This window comes from Biomphalaria glabrata, chromosome 5 (genome assembly GCF_947242115.1).
Source record: "Biomphalaria glabrata chromosome 5, xgBioGlab47.1, whole genome shotgun sequence".
Taxonomy (NCBI): Eukaryota; Metazoa; Mollusca; class Gastropoda; family Planorbidae; genus Biomphalaria; species Biomphalaria glabrata.
In genome coordinates this window covers 3,971,989-3,999,732 of record NC_074715.1, presented here as the reverse complement: position 1 = coordinate 3,999,732, position 27,744 = coordinate 3,971,989, and the positions used below count along the sequence as shown (strand labels likewise).

The 27,744-nt window shown below is 34.7% G+C and overlaps 1 protein-coding gene across 1 annotated transcript in view; it reads left to right on the top strand.

Moving 5' to 3' along the window:
• The window catches only part of LOC106064849 (neurotrypsin-like), a 56,198-nt gene that overhangs the window by 15,364 nt on the left and 13,090 nt on the right, over positions 1-27,744 (top strand). The window contains exons 4-7 of the mRNA XM_056028640.1: positions 2,544-2,639; positions 4,259-4,412; positions 7,565-7,740; positions 24,716-24,850. Coding sequence (XP_055884615.1) covers positions 2,544-2,639; positions 4,259-4,412; positions 7,565-7,740; positions 24,716-24,850 — 561 coding nt within the window. The remainder of the gene's footprint in view (positions 1-2,543; positions 2,640-4,258; positions 4,413-7,564; positions 7,741-24,715; positions 24,851-27,744) is intronic.

The following is a 27,744-nucleotide window of genomic DNA, read 5'->3' as shown; positions in this document are numbered from 1 at the left end:
AGATAATTATTTTAGTAACTTTGACCTTCTAGAAGCTGACGTGTGCTATTTTTTCCCTTAACCTCTTTCTTTGATTAGATATCTAAAATTAACTTGTTTATGCTGGACACTTGCACTGGTTTGAACTTGCTTCTTGAAACTGGTCGAAATAGGTCACAGACTCGACTCGTGACAGTAGGAAACAGAAATTTGATGATCTACTGTATGACTTCGCTACACACAAGGCTCTTAAGGTTAATTTGATCGTGATGTTGTACTTAGTGAAGAATGTATAAAATGCAAAGACGAATTTATTTTTTAATACAAAATCTTAATTTTCACTTATTATCCTTATTCCTACCCAGAATAGTCCCCGCGCAATCCGTTTCGCATAGGGCCCCGCAATAGCTAGGACCGGCCCTGTAAAACTAATATGTAAAACATGTGTGTGTGTATGTACAAGGCTCTAAAGGGTGTGTGCGGAATTGTCATTGTAAAATATGTAAATTTATATTTAACTACTTACTTATGAAAATCTCTGGAAAAAAAAGTGCAATCTGGCATGTACAGGGGTGGATGTTTGTGTTCATGAATCTCACACAAACAACTGGTCATCAGGCTTGTAATGTAAATTCCATTGGACCGCTTCTGGTTCTGGCTTCAACTGGTTAACACTGATAAGAGTATTTAGTTAATAGTTGGAAACTATAGCGTTGCCGGGTCAATAATTACTGTTTATGATGAATTCATTTTCGGCAAACGATATTTTATGATTTTATTAACAGCTGTATCATCAATAATACTTATTTATAGCTTGAACCTCAGATGGTTTTAATACAAGACAAAATACACACACACACACTCATGCACATCTTTGTTATATTTTATTGTGCAAAGTATGTAAGAAACATCTTCCTTAATTATTAGGCCTACTGGTTTGTCGTGGTTTCTGAAACTGTAATAAAAGGCACGGTATTAAATTTATTAGTGCCAGGTGTGTAAACAGGGTCAATCTGAATGTCAAGTACTAAATAAATAAAATAAGTAGAAGGGTGTTTATCTTCTCCTTGTCTTTTACGCTAATATACATAACTCTGTAGTCCAGCCACGTAATTGAGTTTTTATCTCAATAAGCAAACTTATTGTCCGGTTACCAGTGTAGAGGTGTGGCTTTATGTCCAGCCCCTAAATAAGATTGACTACTAAGTAACCAAACTCAGTTTTCTCGTGTGACCTCTAGATTGTGCCTACGTCTATCGTATCTTACTTGTGGTCACCTGTCTATCAATTAACTCAATAAAATGGGCTAAACAAATAAAAAGGGGTTGGTAGCTGTTCATCTCTACCTCTGGAGATATACTCTCATAGCCTGACAGACGTCTGGTCATCGTGACTCGCCTTGTTTTCATAATAAAATATGTTTGTTACATATTCATATAGGGTATATTTTTAAGCACATAATTATGTTTCAATAAAATGTTAATACATTCTATAACAGACACTAAATGGCACGAGGTTTACATAATGAATATTAAATGGTACTAGATTTATTTTTTTTACTATTCAGCCATCTATCCTGCTGTGATACTTGGCCGGAGTCGAATTGTGAAAAAAGCCGAATATTCGACAGGAGCCGGAACAACTAATCGGTGCACCCCATGTATGTATATATATATATATATATATATATATATATATATATATATATATATATATATATATATATATATATATAATCATTATATTATATTATTATAATTAGTTATAATTAGTATATAATTACATACGCAAATACATTAATGCATTCAGGTGAAAAACGCTTTAAATAATCTTGAAGGTTCTTAATTTTCATTAATTTTGCTTTGGCACGCCATTTAAATTAATTATCTTTAATAATCTTGTTTACAAACTAAAATTATTTAAAACAAAATTGCATCTATAAATTTGTACACAAAAACATAAGCATCTATAAGGTGAATAAATATGTAAGCTAACATTTTTGGATTTGAGCTATTTTAAAAGAAATTTACATGTATAAATGTATACAGTGTAAAATAAACATGAATGAGGTAACCTTATTTTCCATAATTTTGCATTTTGGGGTAAGAAGCTTCATAAAAGAGGGGCTGTTTGACCCAGTTGTGGGGTAAAATTACCCTATTTTTAACTTTGTATTAATTTTAAGCAATAATTTTTAAATGCCTTAATTAACAGAAAATCATTTTTTTAAACTATTAAAGTAGATATATTACACTACTTCAAAAGATAAATTTTAGCTAAAATATATAAATAATCTTTTATTTAATAGTTCATAAAGACTTAGAAAGGCCTTTTTACCTCACCTAACCTTACACCTATATTTATCTCTTTTTATCACTCTATTTATAATTAGGCATATATATAATTGTGTTTTTTATCTCTACATACAATTTCAAAAAAGAAGAAACTATATAAATGATCTGATGAAACCCTAATTTTATAGACATAATATTTTTAATATATTTTTTTTTTTTTTAAATTTGTATATATTCATTTATAAATTTACATTTTAAAAAATGTAAAAGCATGTTCCTGGCCATGTTCTGAAACTGGTTGTGACTCTAAAACTGGACTTTGCGTGTCATGTATACCAGGCTACGAAGGTGACTTTTGCAACATAAGTAAGTACAAAAAGTCATTTTTTAAAGTTTATTGACCAGACTCTAGTTTACATTCACAGCCAACCTTGTACCTTGTAAAATACAATTTTTTGTTGTAAACCTTTTTAAACTCTGTATGCATTTCGAGTCTCCTTTACAGACTTTTCCAATGATAAGAAACAAATAGATCTTTTATTAAAAAAACAACCTCATAGAATGTTTTGACAAGGGAATAGCTGTCATTCAATTGGTTCAAACTTTAAACCTGTCTATAGGTCTTATCTTTTGGTCTCTCCTCGTGATCAGTAGTTGAGTAAGAGAAAAAATACATTCAGAATTTCGAGGCTAAGGTACAATAAAAATAATTTATCGTATCTATACTCTAAATCATACATCGACTTTTTTTTTTTCATTCCAAAAGATGCTAAAATTTTTGTTACTTGGTAAAACTAATAGATTTCATATATAAATCTGATAGTTTAGTTTTTCTTTTTAAAGCAAATTAACTGTACCCAGTTTAGATAGCTTAGAATTAGTAGCATAGTCCTACTATGCAGGGTAATAATTTATTTTGCTGGTGAATTATTACAATGTGTTCAATCTTCATAAGCTAATGTCCCATGCCAAAGGAAATAGTCATAACACAGCTTCTCTGCACCTGAGTTTTTTTTTAAAAAGATCATTAGCTCGCAGGCAACGGATTTGCGTACGCTCCCGCCTCTTTTAGTTTAAGTATTAGCCTCGCAAAAAGGAAAGTCGTGTTCCATAAGTCGACCAAAAAAGTCTACTGATCCTCAAAGATCACCGTAAAAAGACACCTCCTTAACATTTTAGACACCTTTACAATTCTGGGTAGCATAATATCAAATGACGCTTTGCTTTTAGTTAGCACTGATCATGGCAAGTGGTAAATTTTTTTACGCCTGCAAGCGAGAGTATGGCAAAATAAATCACTCCACCTGCCTACAAAAATCAGTGTCTACCAAACAGTTGTTCCTTCAACCCCTAATGTGAATATTAGACATGGGTACTCTACATAAAGCAACTAATTCTTCTTTAAACCCTTTATTTAATATGTTTGTGCACCATCATGGACATACGGTGGCAAGAGTGCACTACAAAAAAGATAATCTTGTTAATTACGGTTTAAGCTTCTATAGTACTACAGTCACGATGTTAAGGGGATGTATACCGAATGGAATACGAACATTTGCCATAGGCAATCTTTTTTTTTTTTTGTGAGCCGAAATGTGGTCGGCATAATAGAGATGCCCTACCGAAACGCTTCTTAAAAACAATAACTGAATGTTTTTAAGTTTCTTTGGGTTTTTCTACACTGTAGGGGTACCTAAGATACTTTTATTTTAATCGCAATGGACTGGTTGTCAGAGGCCATTTGAAGCATTTTATAGGTAATGATGTTTTTTTTTTTTAAATCTGGTTCTAGTGTTATATTATACCATATAATGTATACCACTTCCGGTGTTAACAACCCTGGTTCCGCAAAGTTGTTAACGCCGAAAGTGGTATACATTATATGGTATGATATAACACGGGATACACACAAAAATTATTTATTTATAGTTACCTGTTATAGATAAAAGTCTTCAATATTAGAATTTAAAATTGTACATTCACAGCCATTAATGACCTACAAATTCGACTAAGAGATGGACAAAACAGATTCGAGGGAACAGTGGAAGTGTTTTATAACAACACATGGGGATATGTCTGTGATGATAAATGGTCCCAACTTGATGCCGAAGTGGTCTGTCACATGTTGGGTTATCAAAGGTAATATAATTGTTCTAATGTCACAAAATATAGTCAACTACAAAATACTTTTCTTAGACTATGAGTCTTCGGGTAATTCCGAAAAAGGTACATATTTATTAATGTCAACACCATCATGCGCACCGTCTTTCAAGTCTAGATCTAAAGGCCTATCATTGGAATATTATAAAGGCTAGTAGATTCATACATTGAACGATATTCGCTTATAGCAAATGTACAAACAAGAACTTTGGTATCTTTAACAGTTTTAATCATTAAAAATGTAATTACCTAACAAGTGTTTGGAAAAAATTTGCAACACAATGCATATAGAGCATGCTATTAATCGTGTATTTTTTTAAATTATTATTACTTGTTCTTTTTATTACTGTTAGCGTTTTAATACTTTAAGTATAAATTATATTTCATTTATTGTGCGTGGTAAAGAGTTTGAAATTGCATAACAATTAAAACAATTAATTTCCAAAATGTCTTTGACAACTTTAAAATTGCCGTCTTGGTCGTGATAAATGCGCGCTGGACTGTCGTTCGGTCACCTCAATGACCCCAGGTTCATAACCCTGCAAATTGTCATCCTCCGTCATCCTGTGTGAGGTTCAGATTAGGATATATATATTACCTTTAACTATTAAAGAACATCAAACTAATGTCAAACATTTCACAAACGACCAAATTAAATGAAGTTGGAAACTTAGGTTTTAAAGCATCATGCCAATCTGTATAGGTCTTGGAGGAGGTTTGGCCCCAATATATGAAACAGGCATGGCCCGTCGGCGATCGGAAAAGACCTGCTGTCCAAATCCAAACCCATATATATAAGTTAATAGTTGCACTGCTTTGTGTGTACCAGGTAAGGTCTAAGGCGAAGGCTCACTGATAATCCGGTTTTGGAGCCTCGTGAGCGGGAGGCAGTGGTAAAACTACTGCTCTCTGGCAAACTCATCTTGCCACCTAATTTTAAATTGAAATGACTTTCAGTCTCTTTGGACTCGGTCAGTATGGAAAATAACGTATAACGTGTGGGCAGCCCAGCACTTGCAAATTTACCACCAAGACATTCCTCTGGCATAAAATAGGTAATTGCACCTCTGAGTGGTAGTTACCAGTGATTAATTCCTAGCTGATTGGAGTAAACTGGAATGACAGAGACCTTTCTCAAAGGTAGGAGAGGCTTTTCAGCCTGCATGCCCATACAATCAAAAGAAAACTCTCAACATTGCAGGCTGGAGCATACGACCTTAATACTTTTCCTTAACTCATCAATGGCATGCGTCAAGCGTTAGACTGCTATCATCGACTAAGAACTCAGCAGAGTAGATGATTTAGCATTTTTACAAGAAACCAGACTGGCAGACAGTGGATTTCTTACAGAAAGCAATTGTACATTTTAATACAAATAATAATAATAATAATGCTTGTCGTCGATCCGAAGATTAGTGAGAAATGCAGTATTTCCCGTGGCATCGCAGTCCCAGCTGTGACCTACATACTTTGCCACAATCAGAGCCAGCATAACCATTGTCCGCAGGTGGTCGATTTAGGTTTTTTAAAGCAATCCTCGACAGCGTAATTTCTTTTGGTCTCAAATGTGTATCCCGTGGCATAAAATTATAACCAGAACAAAACCCCAGAATACATTGTGTACTCTTTACAATCAGAAACAGTCTCTTCCGCTGCATTGCGATGTTCCCTATAGGCGTTGAAAGAGTAGCAAACTTGAAAACTGCATCCCCGCAAGACAAATTTTATATTATTTGAGTCTACTCACCGACCCATTATTTGCATCAGAAAAGGACAAAGAATATTCTTCAAAGCTTTAAAGAACATTGCTACTGTTACGTTCATTTCTAAGATGAGACTCTTTAAAAAGTACATTAACACTTAAACAAAAACGTCCTCGTTTAGAACATGAACACTAAAACACTATCTCGTTTCTATTTCTCCATTTTGGTTCTCCTCTCCCTTCAACACGCATCCGCACCATTTCACATTTACAGTAACATGCGCAAGTAACACCCCCTAGTTCAACAAGTTCGATGTACATCGAACGTCCAAAATATAAATCATGGAATATATTATCAGACCCATGTTAAAAATGTTCTAAATTCTCTGTAACATACATAACCATAATGTAATAACCAAACAAAATCATACACAATGTCTTGTTAATATCAATACACTTCTATATGGAAATAACAATTATATTCATCACATTAATAACTGTTATTATGAGCAATTAACCTTACTTCTGTTAACATATATCTATCAATGATTTGCTAAATAAATATGTATCACATTTCATTAATACAACTCCCCACTTATAATTTCATGGTTGTACAAAACACCCTCATTCCATTTCGTTTTTTTTCTTACAAATGTAATTTTAATATAATAATTTTAACCAAGCAAATTCACACAAAAATAAATAAATTGTTTAAAATCTACGTATCTACTTTCCACTACTTATACTCTTTGACATTTTCTATGTAGTCTTTACTAAACTTTATTTGACAAGATGTGTTACTTAAGACGATCAACCCCATTACAGGCGTGCTTGCAATATACATAACATCTACCAGTCTCTCTTCATTTGCAGACTGACAAAATAAATGTTAATTACATTTTTTTATAAACAAAGCTGCTGATATCGCAGGACCAGACAAGAGAGATGTGCCTTTCAATCGCAGCCAAGTGTTAAAATTTATAACTTAAAAAAAATATTTTTTCTAATTAAGCTTTGGCCTTAACTATTTTTTTTTCTATAAATTAAATGTTTTAACTTCTTTGTTAACTTTTGCCCATCACAAAATGAGTTTTTAAAACTTATAACGAAGAATAACGCTGTGCAAAACCTCGATGGGGGGACATTTAAATATATATGTATTTATTTCGTAAAAGAACTATAACACATTATAGGTTTGTTTCTTCATAGCGCCGGATAGAAAAAAGTGGAAATTCTAAATACATTGGCGTAATTATTTCGTTGGTAGTGTAGTTCTAGATCCACGCAGTGGCGTAGCATTTATGTAGGCCCCTAATGGTCGTTTGTCCGGGTTCATTAAAACCCTTCGCGCCATAAATGCTACGCCATTGCCTGGATCTAGAAATACACTACCAACGAAATAATTAGAATATAAATTTAACTTTTATAGATCTGGCGCCAAAGATGTGGGAACGAATAGATTTAATTCTAACCACTTATACGACTTTCTACTCGACGAAGTCTCCTGTCAAGCTAATGAGTCGACCTTAGACAGCTGTTCTCATTCTGCATGGGGTAAACATGACTGTAAACCCTCTGAGAAAGCGGGTGTCATTTGTGCTAACGGTAATTTTTATTTTTTTACTCACTTGCAATTTTTTAATGTACTACGGTTCATTATATGTATATGTTAATAAATATAAATAAATAAATATAATAATAAATTAATTTATATAGTAATCATGGGCGTAGCAAAGTTGGGGTCTTGGAGTTCAACCCCCCACCCCCACCCGAAATGAAATCCGAAACGTAATCGCAATTTAGTGACTGATTTTTTGCTTTGCTACTTTTAATTTTAGGTGAGATTTTAATACTGAACCATCACTTGCCCCAGCGCAGCCAAGGGGGTTTTGAGTTTAAAACCCCCTAACATGGGGTTTTGCAGTTAATTCCCCCTCTTCTATAAAACAAAATGCGAAGGAGTATTCCCAATTTTGCCCCTCTTCAATAAAAGACTATCCATAGAGCAGACACCAGATACATCAGTCACCTTCGATGAAGTCCAATAGGGAATCGGCGCCGGAGGCGCCATTATCCCGTTGATGGTTAGAAAGGCTTTTATCCAACCACCAGGCCTGAACATGGGGCTCTTCACCCCTGTCCTGTCTGAGGGCACCCAACGGTAGGTGGCCATATCGATTGACTGGGCCAGACCGGGTGTACACAGCGCACCGTCCCCGAATCTTAAGTCACCCGCTATAAGTGTCAGGGACAGCGCTAACAGCGGGGAGCTTGTCTCATATTCCTATAATGTAACCGCCACTGTTCCGTGCAAGGGCCGCCAATCCAGTAATCCGGAACTGATGACGACCCCCTTTGTGGAACGGCGTAGCGGACTTTTTGGACTGAGTTGCAGGTTACTTGTTCCATCCCCACCCCGAGTGAGATAAAAAAAAACAAAAGCTCACCCAGGGAGACCTGCTAGAAGGCCTAGTTCGCTACTCGTTCTTAGCCTGTCCAGATCTACCTCTGGATGTTTCCACTGGAGAGCCACGCTGAGGCGACGGGTAGCTGGAATATCCTCCGGACATCAGTCACCAGATTCTATGAGCGTAGCCAAAAGAAGTGTGTGTTTGAAACCCCCTGTGACAAGTCAAAAACTCGCTGTCAGAGTCACTCAAATTTATCACAGCATTAATTATTATTTTTCATTATTTATTTATTTTATTTTGATTATTTGTCCATCCTACCCCTAAATCATTCACCCGCCACACCTTTTCCGCTCCAGGCTAGACTTAGTTGACCACCATGGAGATAGCTAAGGCGCGTCCTTTCATTTATCTGCCCTTGATCGGGGAAAGGTAGACACACAATCTCTTTTGTCTTCCCGCCGGATGTCTGAAGGACGGTCGCAGTGGACACCACCTTGTGTGGGATGCAAGTCGCCCCCCCCCCTTTCCCACTTCTCTCTTTGATCTAGGAGACCACAAAGGTCAACACACCGCGTGATATTCCAAGGTGCGGCTCCCACCTCGAGTCAAATCCACCAACGTGTAAGATAAATCTTAGCCTAGGGCATTTCCTGTGTCCGCCCGCACTTTCCAGGCTTATATAAAGTAAACCAACTCAAATCAGACTCTCTTTCATTCTCATTCGAGCTGAGCTATTGAGTCTGGAACTACTTCATACCTTCTTTCTCCTAGAGGAAAACCTGGTGCCTCCCTCAGGTGTCTGCCTATTTATCTATTGGATTAATTGCCTATTTATTTATTGGATCAACGATCTATTTACCTGCCTATGTATGTGCTCAGTGCTATTCAACACTGCACTTGCCTACTGAGATCTACTCAACTCTACCACTTGGCGCTATCGGCATTGCCCGCCTATTCGACAGCCCACCTGTCAAGCTATTAGGTGCGACGTCCCTATAGATTCAGATCTGTGTGAGACGTCATAGCTACGCCAACTCTCTGCAACTCACTGGACATAACCTGTCAACTACGCTGCCCACGGCAGATTCGCTCTGCCCGCAGTAACCTTGTGCCCACGGTAGCCGGCCACCCGCCCTACTGTGCCCACTACAGATATTAGATTTTGGGGATTGAGACTCCACAAGAACTATATCACCGGCTTCCCTCTATCCGCTAGAGCGCCTCCTCCAGCTGCAGAACCTCTAGCCAGGACACAGCCAGCTGCGACGTCAACAGGAATACCAGCTAAGTCAGAGGACAAAGTGACATACTCTCTTATTAGGTGCAAGAGTGATGATTAAACATAGAATATACTAGAGATAGATGCAAACCCTTCCCCTTTTTATCCTTATATGTATACTTATGTAAATAAATATTCTTTATTTTAACTTTTGTATCTATCTTTCATTGCTTTGTCTCGTTGCGTGTCTGCTCCCGATTCATATGCTGATAGGTTGGTGTGTGATAGCTTTAAAAATAATCATCCCCTAGACACAAAACGCGCCAAACACGCATCACATTTCCCCACCTGTCACACCCCCCTCCAGCGGGGTTTATAGCTTTAAACCACCTCTTCAATATAAAAAAAGGCAAATTACATACTAAAAATTCTATGACCGTAGCCAAAGTTTTTTTTTACTTAAAACCTGCGTTCAGCGGAGTTTTAAGCTAAAATATACCCTCTAATATAAAAAAAGCGAATTGCACACTAAAAAAATTATGAGCGTAGCCAAAGGGGTTGTTCTGTTGTCACAGATTAATAATAAATTACTGTAGACGTTACTAATTAATAATGATAATAACGAGATTGTCTTTATCAAGGTAGACATATATAACTAACTTTTTATTTTCGTCCGATTCTTTGCTTTCGCATAAAACATAAACAACAAACAATGACGTAATATCTTCTAATATTAGCACATCCTTCCTTTTGAAGCTATTATCACAGGGGTCTTGAGTTTAAACCCATTGTCAGCGGAATTTGAAGCTAAAATATCTCTTCTATATAAAAATAAAAACAAATTACACACTCAAAATGCTATGAGTGTCGCCATGTCAAAAGGGGTTTTGAGTTTAAACCTTCTTCTCCAGAGAGCTTTTTAAAGTTTAAAACCCCTCCTGAAAGTTTTGATTTTAAATACCCCCATACAGAGAGTTTTGAGGTTAAAAAACCTTTCTCTCCAATTTTAAAGCAAACTACAGTCACCTAATTCTATGACCGTAGCTAATGGGTTTTTGAATTAATAAAAAAAACTTACAGATTTTTTTGTTTAACCCCCACCCAAAGATTTCGATGATTAAATTTCCCATTTTTTATATAAATCTAAAGCAAACTACAGTCATCTATTTCCAAGAGCGTAGCCAATAGAGTAAATATAGAGTTGAAGCTAAGTGCTGAAGCAAATGTGATACATACATATATTAAACCAAAATAAACAGCAGCACTTGTGACCAAATGAGAGAAATTAGTGAATTAAATGCGACGAAAGTAAGGGACTGCGCCGACTAAGCCTAGAACCAGTGACCCTGGAAACGACAACAACGCCTAGCGATTACGCACTAAGCGAACTTAACCTATAGACCATCGGAATGTCCAAAAAGCATTCTTCTTGTCCAGAGTCGATTTGCCCGTATGCAAATTACCACCCCTCCCCCACCTCGCCACATCCGTTTACCAACAACTTCAATAGAGCCGACACAGACAGACGTTAGGCATGTATTAGACAAAAAATGGCTCTATCTAATTGTGTAACTCTCATAATGACCTCATATTGACAAGTGGACAACATAAATGTATTACGTATAGAAGCTTCAGTCGGTGTGAGCAATTAAGTTTTGAACGTAAATATAGAGTTGAAGCTAGGTGCTGTAACAAATGTGATACTTACATATATTACACATAAATGGTGCTAATGTTAATTTATGTTTAATATATGCATGTAGCCAAGAGAGGTTACACATTTCTACCATTAGCTGGACTCCATTAATATAGTGCAGTTAAAAGCCATCTGAAAAAAAATTAAAAAGTCTAAATATGGCTCAACAAAGATGGCAAAGACGGATATTAGGAGTCAATTATATAAATTGGGTTTTATTCAAGGAAATCCTATGCCGAATTGCCTTAGTAAGGTTATGACAGAGCGTCGCATAAGGTTTGCGGGACATGTTTTCCAACAAAATTAATTACGCATACGAGTTGCGATGACATGAAGGCTATTAAGAGGATAGCGCAAACAGGAACATCCTAGTACAAATTGGCGCTACACATTCATGGAGTCCTTCAGAGCAGATGTGAAGAGGCTTTAGACATTGCCAGTGACTGTATTTTGTGGAAGCAGCTTGCCGCCCAATGCGCAGAACGACGTGGGAGGATCTAAATCAGTAAGAATAGCTCATAAGGTTTTTGAAATAAAACTTTTTAATAGCAGGATAATGCACTGTAGATACCGCAGAATGTGAATTTTGTTGGCTTTGAATTCTAAAAATAGTGCTGGCGACAGGGCTTCACCAAGTGCTAGCGACAGGGCTTCACCAAGCGCTGGGGGAGCTCCTTGCTGGCAATAGCGGGAAGTCTACAATTTTCCCACTAGGACGAACCTTTTCTAGTGTACAATAAACGTGTTCCGTAAGAATGAAGGGGTTAATTATGTACACACACACACGCAGACATACATATGAATTTGTTTTGCGGAAAAAAAAGCATGGCTACACCCAAGATATCAATAATAATGAATTAATAAATTACTAATATAATAGCAGGTATACGTCTATTAAATAGTTTCTAGACTCTAGATCTAAATATATGTAGGCCTATAAGCAAATGTTTTTTAATGGATTTAAGTCGATTAGCTATTTTGATTACTCCATTCATACTATTTTTATATTCACGCATTCGCTTTCTTAAAGCATTATTATTTCGTTTAATTGTTTCCAAAACAAACTCAGTGAATATATCGACAGTGATATGCAAATATATTTTCGAGGGCGAGAGTAATATATGGCTAAGATATATGTATTTTAATGTATACTTATAATGTTTTTTCGGTGTAATGCTCAAATTGTAAAACACATTTCTTAATGGATAGTAAAAATTATATATATATATATTATATATATATCTGAGTGTGTAGCTTTGTTATTTGCAATGCAACATATACTTGAAAAAAAGAAATCGTATAAATATTTTAAATTAAATCTTTAATCACAGCATTATCTATCTAACTTAGTGATTTCCAAAGTGGTCTATATTGTTACAAATGACAGTGATAGGTAGAGGTCAACGTATGACCCCGGCGAGATAACACAGCAGCGGGTGTTCTCTGGAATGTAAATGTATCAACAAAGACAGGATGTGACGTGTCCTTACGTGTTATTCCAGAAGGTACTAGCAATGTCCAGTGACAGATAGAGTCACAACTTGTGACCCCGGCAAGTTGACACTGCAGCCGATGTTTTCTGGAATCTACATGTATAAACAAAGACAGGATGTGACGTTTCCTCACGTGTTATTCCAGAGGATACTAGCCGTGTTTGTGCAACTTTAAACTCTATATAAGCCAGAGAGTTAATGTGAAAGTCAGTTGTTAGTGAGTCGTCGGTACTGTTGACTACTGTGCGAGACAGTAGAAGAGAGATGTGTACGACTCGATGCAAGTTAACTAGGGTAGAGTTAACTGGAGTGGACTACTGTCGTTAAAGTCTATACAGCGAACTACAGTGGACTTGAGCCGTTACAGTCGATACAGTCGATGTAAGACGTGTGCGGCTCTGATTTGGTAGACTTTGAGTACAACTTGGTTCAGCTTTGTGAGACCTGGAGCGACACTGGCAAGTGTGTCGTTGGTCTGTTCTGTGGAATACGACTCGATGCAAGTTGAGAAGAGATGAATTGCAACGAAGTGAAGAGATGAATTGCAACGAAGTATAGCTAACTGTAAACTGACAGATATTGTACAATCTTCTACTCTACATGTTAAAGTAAGAAATTGTTAGAGTTAATAGTCAATAAAGTTATATGAAGCTGAGAGTTTAGTCGTCAAGTTCTTTACAGTGTTTTTTTTTATTTGTGTGCCTACTAGTACATTTAGCCAGAATAAACAATATTGACAAACAGGGGTCTACGAAAATACCAAGGGGTCTACGAAAGTGAAAAAAATGAATTGGGGTATATGAGATATAAAAAGGGGTCTTCGATAGTGGGTCTCATATTAGTCTGTCGAGACTTAAAAATTTCCCATCAATGAAAATAATTCATACACATATAAGTATCTTAGTAATCCTTTAAATTTTTACATTGTCAATTGGATTTTTTAAATTTTCTTATTTAAATATCCTAATTGTGTCTACATGAACTAATATAACCATGGCAACTTTCACTCACACACATATATATATCGATAAGATAATCATCTAGAAGTTGCCAGTTGATAAGAGGATCATCTAGAAGTTGCTATTCGATAAGACAATCTAAGTATGTTATTATTAAATTCAATGAAGAAACTTCTTCTCGTCAAATACAAATACTTTAATTCAGAACTTGGAAAAACTATTCTCAAATAATTACAATGATATACTGCGGTAGAATAAAACACAAAATATATTTCTACTAGTTTAAATGATCTACACAATAATATGATCATGTCATCTTCCTTTGAGTTCCAACACGAGACTTTAGTACATCTTCTCTCTAACACGTTCCGCTCGACACTGCCGGCAATCTAGAATCTTTTCCGGCTCTAGAGCGTTACCACGTGACCAACATCTCTCCGTCGCATGGCCAACCAATAAAATAAAACTTAACATACAATAGTTAACATTTCTGACCAATTACAATTATTCTTATAAAAGGTTTCTGTCTACTTGGATATCCCCGATCTAGCTGAAATTCTGCCGACAAACTTGGGCTAAATATAGACAAAGCGTACGTGACAATATATATATATATATATACCTAAGTGTCTTGTAAATAGCTTGTATTGCTGAACATTTAACGAAACTGTTAAATAAAATACCTATATTTGTTGGTATTTTTTTCATTTTATATACCTTATAGTTTTATACTCTGTTACTGATTAACATGAGCGTGTCTGTGTGTATGTACGAAGCCACCAACCATAAAGGCTTTGTGTTGGCGGGTCAATGTAAAATATGTTAGGTTATACTTAACTAGTTACTAATGTAAATCTCTCATAAGTAAAGCGCAATCTGGCTTGTATGGTGGTTGGATGTATGTGTTCAATAATTTTAAGTCCAAAGACTGCTTCTGGTTCTGGCTTCAAGGGTTTAGTACTGATAGCTGTTAGTTAATAGCTGGAATATGAAGCGTAGTAGGTCATATATTTATTAATCCATTTTGCTGCAAACGATATTGTATTAACAGCAGGAACATCTATTATACCTACTTATAGCCTGAGCCTTAAAATGTTACGAAGCGTAGATTAGAAAAACCAACTATAAAAGAAAAAAACTCACCCTCACCCTCCCTACCAAAAAAGAAATAAATAGACTTTGTGTTCGACTGATTGTTACTACTGGTCAGATAGATGTCGTCTATGTAGTCCTAGTGTAGTGTTTATAGATGATTGTGTATACTACTGTATACATTCATGTGTTTTTTTCCTTAGGCATACGCAATAGTGTTTAGTGTACGGGCTAAAAATGATAACACATTGGCATTGTCAGTCAAGCATATAGATAAATTATATATGTACACTATTTACAGAGGTCCATCATATTTTGTATTTCTTTCAAAGATCTAATTGTGGTGCTTTAGATCAATTTATTTTCTGCGATGTTAAATTTTACTGTAAGGTTTTTCTTTTATATATTAAGTCAATAGAATTAAACAATGAAATTAGCTTTCTTTCTAAAGCTTTTAATACAAGGGAAAAAATAAATACACGCACACATACATCTTTGTTTTATTTTATTGTGCAACGAACGTGTATTCAGCGCCCTAAATGACATGTGTCTTCAAATAAACAAACTTAGTGTCATCACCTTGTGACTTTTAGACAGTGTCAATATTTTTCAACAATCTGCGTTAATCCATTCTGGCTTAAGTATGATCAATGTATATAAATACATTGTCATGGATTAAACAAATATAAAGTTGGGGTGTTGAGTCTCTTGAGCTCTGCCTTTAAAGATACCCCTAGTAAGTGTCTGTTTTGCTTGTGGTTTAGACTTAACTCAAAGTAAACAAACTTATTACCAGGCAAATAGTATAAAAGGTGTGGCTTTTGGTCCAGACCCTTAATTGACAACCTATCTCATAATAAACGAACTCATACCAGATTAACCTTATAGAGATATTGCTTGTAGTCCAGCCCCCTAAAAAAAATCTTCTTTAAGTAAACAAACTCAGTTCTCTCATAAGATGTGACCTCTAGACAGTGTCAACACGTTTACATCTGGCTTAATGTGGTCAGCTGCCTATCTGTGAACTCAATGTTATGGACTAAACAAACAAATGGAGGTGGGGGTTGCTCATCTCTACCTCTGTAGATATACCTGCACATCTAGACAGTTTATCAACGTGACGTAGTTAAGGAATATTACATGTTTACTAGACCACTCAAAGGTCAAGACAAGCTTTTTAAATGTGCCAGACATTGCTGCTACGTATGTAATGCGAATTTATAATGTGAATTATATTTCTATTTAGATTAACACGCCTTGTCTTTGTACAAAAAGATATTTGGTGCATAGCCATAGATTTAAAAACAAATTCTTTTATTTGAAACAAAAACGTTAATGTAATTCAGAACTGACATTATTGAATCATGTCCACTTAATGAATATTGGTATATTTTTATTGACGTGGAGATTTAGTTTAAACTTCTTGTTGGACATCTTTTATCGTCGTCGATTACCTTTATACTGTCTTTCGCCTGTGTTGTTTCGATATTTAAGTGTAACCTCCGTTTGGCGTATATGGAAAAGACTTAGCATGGAGGTTTACTATCTGGTAGTGATATTCGATCGGAGCCGGATATTGCCGGATAGTGAAAAGTGCCGAATATTTGGCAAAAGCCTGAGCGACTATCCGGTACACCCCTGCTACGGCAGGAACTTCGTTACAGACGCCTGAAGCTTGGTGGTAGCAAAGAGGTGCTTACAGCTAGTCTCCTGCAAGCCCTGATCGATGAAGAAAAAGAACCGGAGACATACTTTTTTTAACTTGAGCCTGAGATTTTTGAACTCATTGGCAAGATACAGGAAGGTATTGATGCAATGCGTGAACAAATGAACAGGATGGGAAACAAGGTAGTAGAAAGTGTACTTCAAGTGGAAGGACAAACAGATCAATTTGATGAAATGCTGTTGTAAGCGAAAGGAGGAATAGACTCGAAGGTAAAGGAGCATCTGTCTGTAGATTCGTTGGTGAAGAAGTTGCATGGTCAGGACTGTGGCTGCACAAACAGTGGTGACGGAGACGCTGGGGATTGGAGCTGTGGCTGTGTTGTGAATAAGTTGTTATGAACATAAAGATGAGAGAGTCTAAAACCATGTCTGTATAGTATGGCTTTAATACGCTGAATGACTACACAACACACATTTCGTAAACACATTCTCACGGACGAGTTACAAGCACATGTAAAAACATAAGAAAGAAAACCGATACAGAATATAATTTTCATAACATAAGTCTTGTGGTTGTGACTTTCAAGACGAGAAACCTAACGATTGCTCTGAAGTTCTCAACGGGATGTACCGAATCGAAATGAAAGAGACAAATGAAGAAACTGAAGTCTGTTATGTGCCTGCAGCGTTTATTCCTTTTGTACCTGTTACCAGTACCTCAATGAGCACAACTACAATGGGTCTGCGACCAAGCTTGTTGCTGTAGACCTTAAAGATCTCTGTATATCTGCCGGTGTTCACGAGAGAAATTCGAAACTCGACAACTGCATCCAGAAGTTAAGCATGAACTGTACATGTGGCACTTCACACAAAGATTTTGGATGCTAAGAAAACTAAAAACAAATAATGTGTACTTCTGCCATCATCATTGAAATTGGCATAGACGAATGTCAGTTAACCCACTCTAAATCTGAGCTGTCAAGAGGAAAACATCTTTCAATTGAACTCGAAAAGACTTATTATCTCCTGGACGTGAGACTGTTAGCTGAGGGTGACTGGTGCGCATTTGACTTTGTTTGCAACGTGGCTGCATGTAAACTGATTCTCCCTTGAGAGGCGTCTGGCGAGAGGGTCTGCTGAAACAGCGTGTCCGATCAACGGCTGTGCTGAAGAAAACTGTGCACAACACTATCTCGTTGTTTGTCAAACGGCCACGTATATATATATATATATATATATATATATATATATATATATATATATATATATATATATGCTACATCATTATCATCACTCCTTTAAGTTCTTCATGGAACATAGTGCCTCGACAAAACACGTCACTCTCCACAGTCTCTTGCTAGCATTTTGATGGTTTGCCAGCTCTTCCCAGTCTTCTCTGCTTCTTCAAGTCTCCTTTGTGGAGCTCTACTTTCGCCTCTGACAATGTTTAGTGTTTGTGCTTTTGTTTTGGTTTCTATAACACTATTTTTTTTCCATGGACAGGTTGTTAGCCTATTGCACAACCCCTGCGTCCCGGGGAGGGGGATGCAACTTTTTTGTCTGGCCTCTTTCCTAACAGACCTGTCCGGCTTGGTAGTACCTGCCAGGAGTGATGAGCTCCCGCCGGTATAGCTCTGAGGGTCATTGAGGCACTCAAGCACTCAAGCTGTCACACCACGGCAAGGTATATGCATCAGGTGACATATATATATGCTTAGCTCACAAAAACTTTTAACAACATATCAGCGACAATATGAATTTCTCCATTAATTGCTTTTATTTAAACAACATTTTTATTATCGTCAGATCAGGCATAACCTGTGTAGATTTCCATGCCAGACCTTTCTCTTGAATGAATTGCTATGGTTTATGGTCACATAATTACATGATCCTATTTTATAATATATAGCTTTCTAGTTTAGTGAAAACCCTAACAATCGATAAAGCTTCTCTTTCAATAACACTATATCTTTTGTCGTCGTCATATAATGTTCTGCTAACATAAATAATAGGGTTTAATTTCTCATGCTGTTAAACGACCACCTATAGAACTACCTAAAGCATAAGTGACATAATATTTCAAGTCAGTAGCAAAATAGCTTCTAAATACTTTTCTGAGCTGTCCTTTCTTTAATAACTCTTCAATGGATCAATTATATCTGCAAAATTTTTCATATAATTTTTATAACAATTTATCATTACTAATATTGATTTAATTTTTTTCTGAGTTTTAGGTACCGCTATTATCAATATTGTAATATGTTTTATGTGCTGATAACGCGAATGTTTTATGTGTTGTATAAGGGCCTCTTCTGGCCTTGCTAGAATGTTCTTCGTGCAATCAATAAATATCCTTATTCTCGTCAACTTTGTTGTTGCGTAGTTTTTTCCTATGGTTACTGAGTGATAGCACCACAATATGTATATTTAGAGAACAAACTCTCTAGCAGCAGACGAAGTATTTATTCTTTAAAATAAGATACACAATAATTGGAAACTTCAGCCATCACAAAATAGCACAAATTATTTCACCTGAAATAGACATATAATCATTGGAAAATTATCACATACATAGTTCTCAATACTTTTATCTTAAATACAATACACTTCTGTCTTCTAACTAATCGTGGCGTGGACTCTCTTTGCAAATGTGGTCTACCCTAATCATGTGATCAAAAATATCCCCTATTTTTCATGAAATAACTTCTTCTTCATTAACTCACATATCTCATGGTTCTCAACCAACCAATGTCACATTTTATCAAATCATGGTGTGACAAATATAATTCTGACATTTTCTTCAATAGGACAAATAGTAATGTCTTTAAACGTATGTCCTAGAATTATGATTTCAACCAAAGCTATCGTTGTGACACGGTTGCTGTGTGGTCAAAGTGACACACGGTCAAAATGCATGGAAGACATATCCTAACTTGTCTTTGTTTATTCGCAGCCTCCCTCAGGTGTCTGCCTATTTATTCGGAATTTTCTGACAGCCACTCGTCAACCTTCTCAATCGCCTATGTACTTAGTGCTATTCAGCACCGCACTTCTGCCTACTTATACAACATCAACCAACTACTTTATTCGGTGCTAGTCAGCACTGCAATCTACTACTTGGCGCTATCGGCTCTACTCGCTTGCCTATTCGACAGCCCACTTGTCAACATATTAGGTACGACGTCCCTATAGACCACGAGTCTGTGCGGGACGTCATAGCTCCACCAGATTTCCGCAACTCACTGAATATATCCTGCTAACTACGCTGCCCACGGCAGATCTGCTCTGCCCGCAGTACACGTGTGCCCACGGTAGCCGGCCACCCTCCCTACTGTGCCCACTACAGATATCAGAACTTCGGATTGAGACTCCACAAGAACCGTATCACCGGCGTCTTTCTACCCGCTAGAGCGCCACCGCCAGCTGCAGAACCTCAAGCTAGGACACAGCCAGCTGCGGCCCAAGCAGGACAATCAGCTAAGTTCAGAAGATAAAGTGACATACTCTCTTATTAAGTGCAAGAGTGATGATTAAATATAGTATTGATTAGAGATAGATGTAAACCCTCCCAATTTTTATTCTTATATGTAAATATTTATGTAAATAAATATTCTTCAGTTTTAAACTTTGTATCTCTCTTTCATTGCTTGTCTCGTTGCGTGCCTGCTTCCGATTTATATGCTGATGGGTCAGTGTGTGATAACTTCAAAAATAATCATCTCCTAGACATTAAAGAAGCCAAACACAAGTCACACGCATAAACCTGTCACAATGATTATTAAACGTTTCTGATTGAGTGTTACATGTTTATTTGTAAATACAGCTGAACCAGGGACACTAAGACGTATCGAGACCTATGGTAGTTTGTATCGAGTTATTAGTAAAATTATAATAGTAAAGTTGTGACAATGTCCTTTTTTAAATTTGTGTCATAACTTTGCTATTTCACTCAATTCTTCTGTTTTTATATGTGATTCTTTACTTACTTCATCTTTTTGCTTCTCTACTTGTGGTTCATTCTTTTTTTTTTATTAATTTTGTGTTTAGTGCATCCATCAGGATAAAAGCCTATTAGTTTATTTGCGTTTGTCTGTTTGTCGGACTGTCCATCAGATATAGAAAAAAACCACTAAAGTTATTTAAATATAATTTAAACTTTAATGTTCCTTCCAAAACATCGGATAAATTTTAAGTATATATAATAGATTGTTCCGGATGTTTAAAAAAAAATTCCAACGATTGTTTTTTTCTTCTTCTAACGTATATTACATTAAATTTCCGTGCTTTAACATTGCAGAAACTCTTGAAAAATAATATGTTGTTCCGAAGCATATAAATAAAAAAAAAAACAAATATGCTGACTTATGTTTGATTAACTAAAAAGTTGTTCCGGATATTGTTTTATAACCAAAAAAAAATACGTCAAATGAATGATTCAATTCGCAGTATTGACTTATATTTTGGGACAATACGTAACTATAGTTTAATTATCGATATCTAATTGTTTCGTATTTTTAACTTAAAACAAATTTGTCATTTTTTTTTTCAAAAATATCGACAATAGGTTGTTCAATATTTTTTAAGGAATTAAAAGTAATTAACAAGAAATAATTATTGAAAATAATTTTTTAGATTTATTTTACAATTAATTTTCTTGCTGAAATATCAGAAAAGACTGTTCCGGATTTTGTTTTCAAAAAAGGAATCGACCTATATTACTTTAATTTTCTTACAGTTCGTTGCGAATATTGTTCCTTATTTTTGATGACAACTTTACTAACGCCAAATTAACTGTTTGACATCCCATTTCTATTAAACAAAACATTTTCTTGGTAACACGTCGAAAAAATTAATTTACATAGATCGAGTGTTCCGGATTTTTATGAAAAATATTTTAACTCTTTTTTTTCAAACAAAATTTTATCTTACAGTACATTTAATATTCTATAATAAAGTAAAATGTGAGGCGTATGTATGTATGTTTGTTACGAATAAAAATCAAAACTGCTTGACCAATCTTTATCAAACTTGGTAGAAATGTCCCTTGGGTACCAACGTGGACCGTAGTGTATGTATTGTAGCCATATAAAAGACTTAAGACCCTCAAAAAAAGTTGACTAACTCTATTAAAGCTATAGTATTTTATGGATCTAGGCTTTGTTTACAATGTTAACATGACATAAGATCGAAAGGATTTAGATCTAAATCTATTTTTTAAGAAGTACACTTTGAGCAGATAGTTTTTTTAATTTGACACTTGAAAATACAAAAGATTGTCTTTCGATTTCATTACGTAATAAAATTAACCTTCAATTTTGTGTTTCAAAAGAATTTTTACATAAATTCGTTCCACATATCTGCGAATTCAGAACGTCCTGACTTACTTATAATACCATTCGTTTAACAAATCGGGTAAACCCGTTTCAATAGTACTTTATATCCTAATCATCTATCGCTTCTTTCGTTTTTAATACATATGATATTTTTGGCTACGGGTAATCCAATTTTTGCAAAACTAATTTTATTTTCGTAGCGAAAGAGAAAAACTTGAAAGGATCATTAGCTAACTTTAACATACATCTAAATCCAATCCACTAGATTAGTAAACAAAAATTAGAACCCGCAGGCCGCGGGTAATGTCAGGCTAGTATTCTAAAATTTATAGAACAGATTGTTTTTCATTGAGTGTAAACACCGTTAATAAACATTTAACATATTGCTTGGACGTCTCCTTCCAATTTTATTGACGTTATATTAACTTGGACGTCACAAATACTAATGGTGTAATCAAGAGGGGTTTTGTATTTAAAAACTCCAGCAGGAGCTTTAGTGTAAAAACATATTCAGAGGGTTTTGTGTTTAAAACCCCCTTTCAGAGGATTTTAAGCTAAAAAAAATTGAAGCAAATTGCGCACACAAAATCTATGATCGTAGCGAAGAGTTTAAACCCCTTAATCAAGAGGGCTTTTACTTTAAACCTCCTCTAGATATTTAGGAGTTTAAACCCCCTACAGATAGCTTTTATGTAAAACAGCCCCAATTGAATATATTTTAAAGCAAACTAGTCAACAAATTATATGAGCTTAGATAATGGGGTATTGAGTTTGTTTAAAAAAAAAAAGATGGTTTTGACGAAAAAATGTACCTTTTCGAAAAAGAAATCTAAAGCAAACTACAGTCACCAAATTCCATGGTCGTAGCCAAAAGTAGTTACAGATTTCTATCAGTCGCTAGGCTCCATTAAAAAAGTGCATTTAAAAGCAGATTTGGATTTTAAACTAAACCTTTTTAAATAGCAAGATGATGTTGTTTTAAATTACGGTTATAGTGGTTGGTAGCGTGGCGGGGCTCACAGCGCTCCCCCAGACCTCCAGACTATATTTTCACTAACTCCAGAAAGAACCTCGGGTACATTGAACGTCTTCCAAAAGAATAAATGCTCATAAAGTAAAAAAAAATATTAATTAAGTATACATACACACAGACATATCTGGTATTTCGCATGCCGAAATGTATAATATTTTCCTTGATCAATTATAGACTGGTTATGCGGTTGGCGGACTTGACTGATTATTTCGACGGTACCGGGTTCATAGCTGCTCGCTGCCATTCCCCGTCTTCCAGCAGTAGGTTTGAACTAGAAAAAAATTATCTTCAACTTTGAATGAACATGCAAAACATGTAAAGATTTCACAGAAAAAAAATTTTTTTCCAACGCAAAATGAGTTTTTGAAACCTTTTACTTTTAACAATGAAAATAAAATCACATATTGAATATTCCTTGTAAGTAAGCTGATCCAATAGGATCCGACGGGGGTTAACTATGAGTTTGTGTGATAACTCAAACTCTTGTTATAATATGTTGTTTTTGTTTTTTTCTAGAGCGTTCCTAGATTTTTTTATTATTACGTTCTTCTTTAGATACCCAGATCTCCTTAACGCCCCAATTACGTTCAGCGCCTCCTACAGCTTTTTTGGATCTCAAAGCCCCAATTTCCAATTTTCGCCCCCAAAGGGCGCTAGCGCCCTTGTTGAAGACCTCAGCTTGAGAACATATTTATTAGATGTGAGTTATAATTTAACAAGTTTCAAAGTAAAATTAAATGGGATTTTCAATATCGTTTGGGTTATTTGGAATATAAACTTGTCAGACTTACAAAAGTAGAAATTGGCATAAAGTTTACACAGAACACTGATAGATGTATTTTTCTTTTTTCAAGGCGCTAAAAAGGAAATAAAGTTGTTTTTGTCTTTGAAAGTTTGTATAAAACATTGTGTGGTATTTTTGTACCAATACGTGTACTAGAAACCGTTAAATTTTTTCGTGTGACTTCATCAGTGGGAAATGTTTGGCTGGAAGCATGAATACCAAGGAGACTATTCCGATAGTTAATACAGATATAAAGCTAAAGAATGCATGATAATGTGGTATGAATGTTAAATAATTTATAATGGAAGTCTAGACAGTAAGAATTTATAAAAGGAGGTGGGAAGACTGTGGGTTATAAATTTCAACAAGTTGAAATGCTAGAATAAAAATAGTTGGCCTATTTAATTTTTTTTTGTTTCTTTGAAAGAAAGACAATTCCTTAAATGCAGAGGGTATCTAGCTATTTGTTATTAAAAAAGGTTATTATGAAAAGCTTGACATAAGGTGGATGACACAATTAGCCAATCAACACATCTCATCTGGAATTGAAATTGAAATTTGTAGACAAAAACAACTTTTCTATAATATAATTATTTAACATTATTATCTATTTCACGTTTATAAATAACTTATTTATATTTTCAGTTTAATACTTTAAATTTATTATTGTCTACGTATTTTGTACATTCGTTAAAGTATTACATCTACATTAATATATTCTTTCTCTCTCTCTCTCCCTCTCTCTCTCTCTGTCTCGCGCCGTAAATAATTGTGAATATTTTGATAAAGACCTTTCTTTTTGATTATATTTTATATATATATATATATATATATATATATATATATATATATATATATATATATATATTTTTTTTTTTGTATATAAATGTAAAAGCCTGTGATGGAACACATTTTGGACTAAATTGCAAAGAAAATTGTTCATCTCAATGTTCTAAAAGTGTTTGTGACTCTAAAACTGGACGTTGCAAGGAATGTATACCAGGCTATAAAGGTCGATTTTGCAACATACGTAAGTATCATAAGTCATTTTTTTAATGTACTCAAAAGTTGTAATTCTTTAACAAAAAACTGTTTTTAAAAATACAGATACAAGCGTGTTATGTACGATCGTAAAAGGTTTAGTTATTTAAAAGTAAACAAGCCTTTGTCAATATTATTAACTTTTAATACGCATAACACTGCCTATTAAATTTAGTTTTAAAAGAAAAATATAAAAAAGGGACAATAATAATCTGTCATCTAAAGTAAAAATAATTTTCGCATAAATATAAGATTTTTAGAAGTACAAATTTTTCAATACCACAATCATCAATTTCTTTATACAAAAGAGTTAAGTACGTTTAAAAATGCTGCCGAGGTGTTTTTTTTTTTATTATTTTATTATTATACGCTGTCATTAAAACTATTAACCTCTTAATATACGTAATGAGAAAATTAATGACTGTTATATAAATTTAGTTAAGTAATAACCTTCTCTAAAAATAGATTTCCTATTAATCTAATTAATCTATCTATGAGTGATTAAAAGGTTTAATGCGCTAGACTTCGAAGATATAAAATTGAAAAAAAAAAACATACTCAATAATTCTTGTTTTGATTATACAGACGTTTATTTCTTCACCAAAAAGCATTCTTTATTTATTTTAAAACTATTATTAACTAAAAACGGTATATGCTTACTCGCTCATTTAAAAAAAAAATGTAGTAATGTAATTGCTTAATGAATTTCTAAGATTCCAAGAAATCCACGCAACTCTAATGTGTACCTGACATCATTTGGAAAAAATAGAAGATATTTCGTTGTTGCACTGGTTCCATAACACCCTCAATAACCTTGTGCCTTACAAAAATATGACCTTATCTTATCTTATACATAGAGAAGTAACTTCAAAAAAGAAGATTATTACTTCCCAAAAATTTAATGTCTCAATCAATAACTTCGTATTTTTTAACTTATAAACAAATTTATGTCAAACGAATTTTTTTTTTCAAAAATATCGACTATTGGTTGTTCAGGATTTTAAAATAAGAAAAAAATGTATTACAAACGGTTTTTGAAAATGCCTTTTTAGACTTACATCACAATTAATTTTCTTGATGAAAAGACTTTTAATCTTTAAAGAAAGTGTCGAATTGTATTTTGAAAAAAAAATTATACCTGCATTACTTTAATTTTCTTACAACTCGTCGGCTAAAATGTTTTGAATTTTTTTTCTGGAAACTCTACTAACGCAAAAAGTAAAACAAAGAATGTTTATGTAACGTTTATACTTCCTCCATACTGTACTAGATATTTTATTGCTTTGATATGTCCGTTTTGAGATGCCAAAATAGTCGGTGTCCAGAAATCACGAAATAGGAGATATATTTGATTTCCAAAAGCCTACAGTGTATATCTATATTGCAATGTTATAAAAAAATAAACAAAATTTATTATTTTTGAAATTGAATGTTGTTAGTCACGACAATCTAGTCTTTTTAACGTTAATCTTATCAAAATTACATCTAAATTGTTCTAGAATTTAGATTTCAGATCTAGATCTACTAGGTTTTAAGAGTGCTAAATCCGAAGTTTAGTTTAAGTAGATCAACATCCTCATTCTAGTTCCATTTAACTGAAAATAATTCTTTTGGTAACTGTACTGGGACATCGAACAGACGTTGTCGAAGTACAAGCTTGAAACCTGTTATATATTTTTTTAAATTAAAAATCAATGCCATAATGCCAGTTAAGCAAGATATTAATAAACTGCTATCCCAATGGGCGCCAATATTCGAAGACCAACCGGGTAGAACAATTGCCATAAAACACACTATCCAACTGACTGATACGTACCTCACAATAGCCAAACCATATCCAGTTTCCTTACACCATGAACATATACTGAAAAAGGAAATTGAAACGCTTTTAAAAATGGGAATAATATTTACATCTCCATACTCAGCTCCAGCAGTCCTAGTGAAACAAAAGGAACCAACTGGAAAGATGCGTTTATGTGTAGACTACCTGAAACTAAACACCATTATTTAACTTAGTAAAAGATACATACCCAATGCCTAACATAGAGAACATTATACCTAAACTTAGAGGTGCAAAATACTTTAATACTCTTGACTTTGCAAGAGATTATAGGTAAATTTCACTAGAGGAAGATACTAATAACTGGATAAGGGGAGATAATTTACAACTTTTTTCTAAACGAACTGTCAGTGCATTAAAAAGATCATCATGGTGATCAGATGAAATAGAAGAAATAAAATAAGATGTACAAACGTATACGGGGTATCACAACGCAAATACCAATAAAATAATTTATATTCAAATAAATAAATTCAAAATCAAAACAAACTATTTAAGTTAAAACTATGATAACGTTTGACTTACCACCAGGTAATCAACTAGAAATAGAAATGTCGAATGATATTATCTGTACCAGCAAGTCAGCGAAATGCAGAATATGATAAAGTGTGTCAATTTCCGAATTAGTCGAGATTATAGTGGTCCGCAAGATATGAACGGAAAAGGGGAGGGGCAAAAGACTAAAAATTATTAAGTAGAGTCGTACTTAGGAATGTCAAGAGGCGTGTTCACAAGGATTATCTCCTTGATCAAAGAGAGATGTGTTAGGGTGGAGAAAAAGGGTACCCCAGAGAATTAAGCATATCCGGAAGTGCGGGCTGGGTAGGTTTGTCCGTACTTGCCCAGATGGTATCGACCATGAACGTCAGACTAATACTGTTTATCTTTTCCGCGTGAAGGCGAGATAAGTGAAAATTTTTGGCATCATTGTCGCCAATGTGGTAAACTCAGTCTGGCGAGAAAGGGTGAGGTTTGGAAGTAAAATGAGGCATAGAAAGGGAAAATAATTGGAATGAAATAAATAACTAAATATGAATGATTGG